Raw genomic sequence first — 9,195 nt, forward strand, 5'->3', positions numbered from 1 at the left:
TGGTCTGTCAGACAAAATGTTATCAAATGGAGGTACAGTATCTATTGGGGATGGGTGTCATGAAAATGTTTGGAAACATTTCCCTTGACTGAACAGCAGAATAATGCAACTCAGACTAAAGAGTACATAGCTTGAGGTGATGTCAAACAGGATATACTTCAAGTAGGACATTGGTGCCATCTAGCTATCTGACTGTGGTGTTGGTGTTTGACCACAGACTGAGTTTGACAGATGAAGACACACAGATCCACCTACACAGAGATGACTAGTTTCCTCCTGTTGTAATTCTACTGGTTTAGTAGGAAAAAAAAGAGCTTCTGTGCTCAGTAAAGCATTCCCTGGATATATCAAGTTTAAAATGACCAATCATAATAATAAGGGGAAATAGTCTGTCTGGTGCATTTATAATCTCCTTCAATACTTTTTGGAATTGAAATACAGAAAGATTAATATGATTTCTTTGAAATGAGCAGCAAGAATAATGGAGCTTTTGATTTACAGCACTCCACACAGGCACACACACACGCATACACACACACACATATATATACACACACACACACCCTCTCGGATGTTATTAGGTGAGTGGGGCAAAAATAGCACTGAAATGTCTGTAGCTGTGACCGAGCCCTCTCCGCTTGGCTCTGTCAATCACAGGCCAAAACAAAATGGCAGGCAACAGGAGCTGGGTCTTCTTTTTAACAGGCAAGTTTATTCCACAATTTACTTAACTTCATGTAATATGACAACACTGATAAGTCCTCCTCATGTTTTAGTATCAAATCTGCATTATTTGCTATATAATACTTGATCTTGTAGACAGCTGTCAAAGGTTGGAGCTGTGCAGTCACACGACATCACAACTTATTTGCTGTAGTATTTTAAAGTCAAGGTTAGGTTTTTAGTTTGTAGTTTACATGTCTTTTAGATCATTCAGCTAAATCTTTTGGTGCTTATGCTACTCTTCTACACAGTTTGTGCTGTCAGTTTGTTGGGGTCCAATGCAGACATCAAATTTTCCATTCCTGTGGGAAAGCTATTTACGTACGAGCTGATGAGAGAGACTTTCCAAAATGACTTTGAACCTTTGTCAAAACTATATGGTAAGAGCCTCAATCACATGAATTCACCCATTATTCATGCTCAAGCTAAATCATTAGATATAGATATAATGCATGTCTTATTTTATGTGTGTATCTCTGTACTCCCCCCTTTGAATGCTGTGAAGCCGGGCGCTTGTATGATGACCCCATGATTTTTAAGTGCAACCTGCAGAACTTCCCAGACCTCCCAGAGTGGCTCCGCTTCACCCAAAGGCACCCCTATGATAATGGCTTCCTCTATGGCACGCCGACATCCCCAGGCAAAAGTATAATTGAGGTATGTGCTCTCCATCTACACCAATATGGATATAAGCCTGACTGATGGTTCTTAAAGGAAAAATCCAGCCTACAACACTTTTACACAATGTACTATATCTTGCATTTCTAGGACCGTTTTGTTGTTTAGTGGTGTATTTTTCCTATTGCCATGGATAACTGGCTAAACATAGATGACTTGACATCACATCAATATATTTCCAGTGCAACAACAATTGAGTTTCATAGCAGAACAAATGTCAGCGATCAGTGGTAAACGTCAGGTTTGGGTGTCAGTCCCTTAAAATCAATGAGCAAGGGCTTCTGCAATCATACAGGGAGAAATCCATCGTAGAAGAAGAAGAGATATCAGTTTCTCCACTGGCAGTAGCCTCAATAGACCAGAATGCAACATAGCCATGATACGTGTTGTGTTTTGAATAACAGGCACAGCCATGATCATAGACACACCCCAATGTCAACAAACTATTTGGCTAGCTCGCTATATTTATACACCCATCCACCCACCTTTGATTGAAAGCAACAAGTTCACGCCCCTTCCCTGTGGGCTGTTGAAAGTAATTCTGGGAAATGTAGGAAATCAGTAACTGAAGTAGAAGTAGAGGAGGCAGGTTGAGGGAAAGTGGGTACAACAAAAAAGTCAATTACAACATTTCATCACAAAATAACTCCTTGAATGCACTGAACATCACAAACCGATAACTAACAGTGTAAAAGTATCCATGGGTGCATTGTTCCTTTAAGTGTTTACATATCTTAAAAATGCTGTTTCAAAAGCACTTCATGGCAGTTCTGTTACACAGCATAACTATGATGGAAAATCACAATCTCTCAACCTTTGTCTGACAGATTTATGCCATCAACAAACGGAGCTATGAAACAGCCAGACAAACAATCATAATCAATGCCATTACAGGTATGCATGGTTTCAGTATCATAAATCCATAGTGCAGTGGTAGTAATAATAAAGGAATAAAATGACATGATGAAAGATGAAGAGTTGATGACCAAATAAATGGTGACCCATCTTACATCACTGCTGTCACTCACGTTGGTCCCTCAGAAAAGATCCTGCCCTATCAGGCCGAGTTCTTCATCAAGCTGAGGGAGATTGAGAAGGTGCTGCCCTCTCCTGTTCAGGACGAGATAAAGCAGGACCTGCAGAAGCTGTGGAGGACAGAGGCGCTGGAGGTTGTCAATATTTCCAATGCCCTCGACCGCGGCGGCAGAGTCCCCCTCCCTCTTGCGGGACACTATGAGGGGTAAAATGAATATGGTGACAGTTTCGAGCCAAGCTGTTACCTCAATGTCACATCAAACTATTCCAAGTTTGTTTTGCGTTTTTGGTTCTTTTGACTTTTTCTGTCAGAAGAGCCTTGCTGCATGTACATAGCCTTGGAATACCTACGCAATAGCAACAATCTGCTGTGTTTCAGTGTGTATGTGAAGGTGGCGTCGGAGCAGTACTTCTCTGAGTGTCTTCTGAAAGTGCTGACACCAGAGCATGAAAGGCAGTGCAAGGCAGGGGCCAAAATCAAGATCCCTGGAGGCTGCAACTTCTGCAGCATCCCCAGCAACTGCATCACCTGGTGCAAGACTGAGCTTGTGAGTCATTTGTGAATTTATTATGAATAAAAAAATATATGGTATATGTTGTCTCTGAATGAGCAATGAGAGAGTTTATATATGCCTAGTATGCAAGAGTACGGTGTACGATTTTCTCATATGATACATATATGATACATATGATAATGTAATATGTGACAAAATATCTTGAAATGACTCTAAATAGACAAAATGCAATGTGATGTGTCCCTTCTTTCTCCCTGTAGATTGATCTGTCAAAGCAGGAGCCGGCTCCACCTGCTCCCACCATGGGCCCGGGGATTCTGGAGGCTGGGGGCGACTTCAACCCTCCTGAGTCCCCCCCCAGCAGGGACTTTCTGCCAGACTACATAGTGACAGTGATCGTGCCCCTGATCCTGGCCATCATCCTGTGCCTCCTGCTGGCCTACATCATGTTCGGCAGACGAGAAGGAGTGTACGTATCCACTTAAATCTACTGAATGAAAAATGTATCTATAATGTCTTTCTAGTAAGCAGCTGCAGCCATAATGATACAGGCATTTTGATTAAACCTGATAAACTGTGACTACTTCTCTTGGTTAGTTGTTGACGCATTTAATTCTTTATTTGTAGTGAGAAAAGGAATGCGAGAACAAACCAGTAAGTACTTGGGAACACTTGAGTTGTTCACTGTTTTGTGTTGTCATCATCCTTACAGAAACATTTTGCATTACTAACACACTACCTGTGAGATTAAGAACTATTTTCTAACTCTTCTCTCAGCATGATGATGTGAGGAAATAATGGAAAAAATGGCTAGACACTCTGATGCAGCTCTGATGCAAAAAATGATCAAAATGTTACAAAGGCCAACAGCATGGCAGCTTTCTAACCTTTATCTTAATCATCAGCTATAGTGAAGATCAGACGCCCCTTTTTTCTCGAGCATTAACCTCTACTCACCTGCATCAGCCCTGCATCTCAATATTTCTGTATTTTTCTAATGTTTGAATGGTTAAAGCAAACCACTAACACTTCCAGAGAATCTAGAGGTTTGATCGTCACAGTGATCTCATTCAGCACTCATCCAAGTTGCTTTAGGAAAACACAGCATGTGATGTTAACTTTTCTGCAGAATTCAGCTGTACCACCACCACACCATCCACGGGAACAGTGACGAGCTCAGGAGCATGGCCGGAGGCCGCGGCGTGCCTCCACCTCTGTCCACTCTGCCCATGTTCAACGCCCGGACCGGAGAGAGAGCGCCGCCTCTGCAGTCTGACAGCCCCAGCATCCCGCTCATCATGGCCCAGCAGTAAGGCTTTCACCTTTCTGTCTACTGATTACTACACTGTTTGATTTATCCATTTATTCATGAATAATAGGGAGAAGAAGAGGAAGAGAAAGAAGAAGAATGAGAAAATTGTTATCATTATTATTATGTTAATACAATAATACACTTAGCCTAGTACAAATAGTGTTTTCCCCTACGGAAGCCGAGAACGTCTGTGCTTGCAATTATTTTTTTTAATGCCGTTATCTCGAGATAACAAAGCTCGTTTTCTCGAGATAACGGGTTAATTTATCTTGTGATCTCGAGAAAACTAAAGTCGTTTTCTCGAGATAACGAGATAATTTATCACGAGAAAACGACTTTTGTTTTCTCGAGATCACGGGATAATATGGAGAACTCGAAAGAATGTCTGGTTCATTTGATCACACCTGATTTCAGCCTTCAAGATCACTGTCATGACTGTCGGGGAGGATTCATAACTGAACAGGAAGCATAAATGTGTAGTTTTGTTTGCTGCAGTTACGATGGAGAAAACGAGCTTTATTATCTCGAGATAACGAGATATATTAACCCGTTATCTCGAGAAAACGAGCTTTGTTATCTTGAGATCACGAGATAATTAACTCGTGATCTCGAGATAACGGCATTAAAAAAAATAATTGCAAGCACAGCCGTTCTCGGCTTCCGTAACAAAGAGATAAATACTAATAAAATAAAAAAAAAAAAAATATGCAGAAAATGCAAGGCACATATAGGGTAACCAAAACCCCTCAGAATAGTTTCTTCATTGAAAAAATGAAAAACAAAAACATGTTAAAACATTTTTATGTGATTCATTTTGCTAAGAGCAGCCATGGTGACATTACAGTTGTGATAACCACCTGTTTGTCTCCAGGTGTCTTGAGACATGCCTTGACGAAACATGTTTGTGGGAACATCATAAGACATTAGGAGATTATATTATTAGATAGATGGAATCTGTGCAGTGTTTCTCCATCTAGTGGTGCTTGTTGAACACAGCTGCTGGCCCGCTGCCAACTGTGGTGCTGATTTAAATTCTAAAATGTGTCTTCTTGGCCATGGAAAGCAAAGGAAAATCCACACTTAACATGATTTTTTTTTCATTTGTTTTCATAGTGACCCCTACAGTGACACACTGCCCAGGTGGGAGAGTCCCTCCTTACTTCACCTCTAGTGCTACAGTCATTCTGGTTGATAATTACATTTTAACATGGATTATTATCTGTGTGATCACAGTCTCATCATGTTGTGTGTTTTTGCAGGAAGTAAAAACAACGATGGACAAACTTGAATGCAGGATGTGATATTGATTTTTATGGTTATGAGTTTGCAGTGCAAATTTGAGTGTTGTTTTTTGTCTTATTTTCTTAAATTGCTATTAAAATAAATTAACAGTATCTGGTTTTTTGAATTGTCACTTGTCACTGCAGTCTATGATATTCTGTATTTCAGTATGTTTCAATAATAATAATAAAAAACTATCAAGAGCTGCATTCTTCATTATTATTAGTCCCATCAAAGTCTAAAATGCCACATGACTGAAACAACCTATCTGAAGAACTCCTCACTGCAGGTATCAGTCAGTGGGTGATGTGTAGCCTGGTGCTGCTTCAGGACTGGACACAGACAAAAAAGTAAAAGGAAGGGGCACTCCCACACAAACCATGGAAGAGATGGGTATTGCCTTTTATTCTTTGCTATTTAAAATAAATTGTGTACCTCTTTTTTTCCCACAGATACCCTCCTCTGTTTAAAATTATGAAAGAATAAATGACCATATTGTATGAGTGCAAGTTGTGAGTGGCAGGGTGAAGGGGCATGAAGGTTAGGGATTTGATTCCCACTGGGACTAGCCATGCAAAAATGTAAAAAAAAAAATTAAACACATGCTACTGTAAGGTGCTTTTGGATAAACAGTCTAATGGAAATACACCCAGTGAGAACTAAAATTAACTTTATTTGCTTTTTTGGATTAGAAACTGAACAGAATGCCTATGCAGTTAAAAACAACCCATGACAGCAGGTTTACAAAGGCTTATAGGCTGGAGCCTCCAATCAGTATCATCATTTACAGTAGTGACAGAGAGGCAGACTGAGTGAGGAACAAGAGGTGCAACTGTGCAGAACACCTGAATGACTGTGGTATGTATGGGTTCAGAGGAGATTTGCCATGGAGGGGAAGGTGGAGAAGGAGAGGAATAAATAATAAAATAATAAATAATTCTAACATTGTAACATTTCTGCAAGGTAAAATGCATAATTTCTGTCATTAAGTTGAAGGAAAATAGGCTATGATGACAAAAGGATTTTTTAATGAAAAATTTTAAACAGGGTCATTTTGACCCTGTTGAAAGTTGTAAGTCTGTGAAGTCCTGCATTCTAGGGTTAATAGGCTTTATTGGTGTAAGAAACATCCCATCTGAATGTTAGTTTAATGTAATAAATGGCCTCCTTGTGTTGATATGAACAGTTGGTGTCTTTTCCTGCTGAGCTCAGGACAGACAGAGGACGAGCCCCTGAAGGCACCTGGGGGACGATTGATGTCCGTCTCCATTGAAACCGCCACAAGCCCCTATATGTAGTTATAATATCTATATTTTATTTTTATTACTTGAGAAATCCAACTAATGACATTGACATTTTACACTTTATCCTCCACTGTATTATAAATGTTGACTCATCCTCTGGTTGTGATATTGCAGATTCAGATTCTGCTCCCAGCCCACAGAGGTTTTGGGCCACTGTCTCTTCCTGTGAGTCATTTTGTGTTCTAGAAATCTAAAGCACAAGACCCATCAGAGGGAAGATCAGTGATGACATGGAAGTATTATATCTTGTTTCCACAAGACCAGGTGAACTTTTCTCAGCTGAGATTTCACCTCAGTGTGGCTGGCCCAGAAGTCTTAAGTTCAGTCCTCTGTAACAGTGTTGATATGAAGAACTTAACCAGCTCCAGCGAATGCCCACTTCTATCTGACCATTTTCTCCTCACTTTTCTCTCAGTGAAAAAAAAAGGTGTATTTAAAAGCAAAAGGCACCAAAGTGGAACCTTGACACTCAGAGTAAATATAGGCACTTCTACAAGGCCACTTGAAAATTAGAAATATCTCCATGGATTAGGCATCTCATCTCTTTTAGCATCTTAGTAAAACTATTGAAATGCTTTTGTCTCCACCAGAATTAGCTACTGTAACAGCAGTTTATTTGGAATAAATAGAAGAAGAACTGTGTAGTTAGCATGAGCAGCAATAGCCACCATGGCTGAACAGACAAAGAAAAGAACGGCACCTACAGAAACTCTAACTCCATCAACAGAAAAAGGAAGGAAAAAGGAAAAAGACATCACAGTACTGGACACACTGTTTGATTGACAGGTGATTTCTGGGAAGTGCAGTGCAGAAACACCACAGCAATGACTGCTTAGCACCAAAGATGTCTTCTAACTTAGAAGACATTGCATGGCTTTGAGCCTCAATATATAATAACTGGTTTATTTATTCCCTATAAGCCCACTCATACTCTTTGCTCTCTAGATGCAGTCTCCCGCATATACACGCTAATTTTGGTGTAAAAAGGGTTTGTCATTTCACGCCTTCAGTAGAAACCAGCAGGGGGCAAAGTCTTCTCCTGTAGGAGCCGTTCCCTCTGGAACAAGTTTCCCACCACTGTCAGGCAATCAGACACTGTCTCAGTATTTAAATCCAATGACTCAACTCATTTTTTCAGCAGACTCGCACACACAAACACACACGCAAAAGCTCTGGCCCTGTTTCTTGGCTGTTCAGTCTCTTTTTCTGACAAACCTGTTTGCTACAGGCGCTCTATAGCCCACATCAACCTGACTTGAAATGACTTTGAAATGACTCTCTTCCCCACCATCCTAAAGGCTATACATGGCCTTCGGTGACTAAACAAATAATGAGCAATGGGACACAAATCCCAGATCAGGGGTAACTACAGTGATGGTGGTGGAAAAATGAATGGAGAATTAAAGTCTCTGCAGTTCCATTACCAGTCCACAAGGAGTCACTTGTGTATCTGTCTGGTTTCGGGGCCAACCACCTCAATGACACACATCTCCTCTCCCTTTACCAGTTTGTTATGGGGATAACATTTGTTCTCATGCAAATCTATTTTTGTATATTAGAGAGATTATGGAAATTTGGTGGATTCAGATGAACAGAAATCACACGCAAATAACTGCATATATAACTGCAACTGCTGAATGACCAACAGATATTTAATGTTTGCTACAGGCTACATTTTATTCTGCAATATTTGTAATGAGTGATTTAATGGCAGATGTGATGAAAGGAAGGAAGTTTATGTGTGTGTATTTAGAAAGAAAAGCCAGGTTTTGATATCAATCATTGGCCTTGTTTTCACTGCTGTTTAGTAAAAACTTATTTCAGTGCAACGGTTGTGGAACAATTGATTTTTAAACCTTTTTAAATTATATTTTAATGCCAGATGTAGCAAATATCATGTATCTCTCTGTCAAAGGCACAGCACTCTGAAACTGTTGAATTCATCTTGAGTATATGAAGTATTTTCCATATGCTACAACCTAATCCCAGTTTCACAACAGTTGCAAACAGAACAGTGAAAACTCAGCCATTGAGTAGACCACTTCACATGCTTTATTTCAGCACCCAAAATAATTAAAAACATCTTGATTTATTATACATGTACAAAATAAGTACAGAATCTTTCCTTTAAACCATGAAAGTGGGTCTGCTTCAATTTAACTTTTTTACTCTTTTCTTTCTTTTTTAAGAAACCCTTCGCGGAAAAGAAATCAACAAACAACAAAAACAAAAGGGTGGGAGATGTGTGCTGTTTTAGTGAAGAGGAGTTATCCACAGGGGCATACAGACATAAGGATCAACAATGAACATGTGGGCAGGGGAATGATATTTAACCAGAGTCACTTGC

The 9,195-nt window shown here is 39.9% G+C and overlaps 1 protein-coding gene across 1 annotated transcript; it reads left to right on the plus strand.

The window, feature by feature from the left end:
- Positions 1-638: 638 nt before the first annotated feature.
- Positions 639-5,505, plus strand: sgca (sarcoglycan, alpha). The gene is made up of 10 exons (XM_071517667.1): positions 639-705; positions 975-1,103; positions 1,229-1,380; positions 2,229-2,295; positions 2,443-2,641; positions 2,816-2,984; positions 3,212-3,420; positions 3,579-3,605; positions 4,081-4,260; positions 5,377-5,505. Exons 1-10 carry the CDS (start codon positions 669-671, stop codon positions 5,432-5,434), a joined length of 1,227 nt encoding a protein of 408 aa, XP_071373768.1. The 5' UTR covers positions 639-668; the 3' UTR covers positions 5,435-5,505.
- Positions 5,506-9,195: the final 3,690 nt, after the last annotated feature.

The sequence above is a fragment of the Centroberyx affinis genome, unplaced genomic scaffold, assembly GCF_046629955.1.
Source record: "Centroberyx affinis isolate AG114_WGS23_722 - 3 ecotype Tasmania unplaced genomic scaffold, CSIRO-AGI_Caff_v1 ptg000511l_1, whole genome shotgun sequence".
Classification (NCBI taxonomy): Eukaryota; Metazoa; Chordata; class Actinopteri; order Beryciformes; family Berycidae; genus Centroberyx; species Centroberyx affinis.

What these genes read in the sequence shown, in the direction of transcription:
- sgca (XM_071517667.1), top strand. Translation starts at nt 669, where the DNA reads ATGGCAGGCAACAGGAGCTGGGTCTTCTTTTTAACAG. An exon ending in ACCTTTGTCAAAACTATATG is followed by an intron (nt 1,104 to 1,228) that starts GTAAGAGCCTCA and finishes AATGCTGTGAAG; the next exon opens with CCGGGCGCTTGTATGATGAC. An exon ending in AGGAATGCGAGAACAAACCA is followed by an intron (nt 3,606 to 4,080) that starts GTAAGTACTTGG and finishes ACTTTTCTGCAG; the next exon opens with AATTCAGCTGTACCACCACC.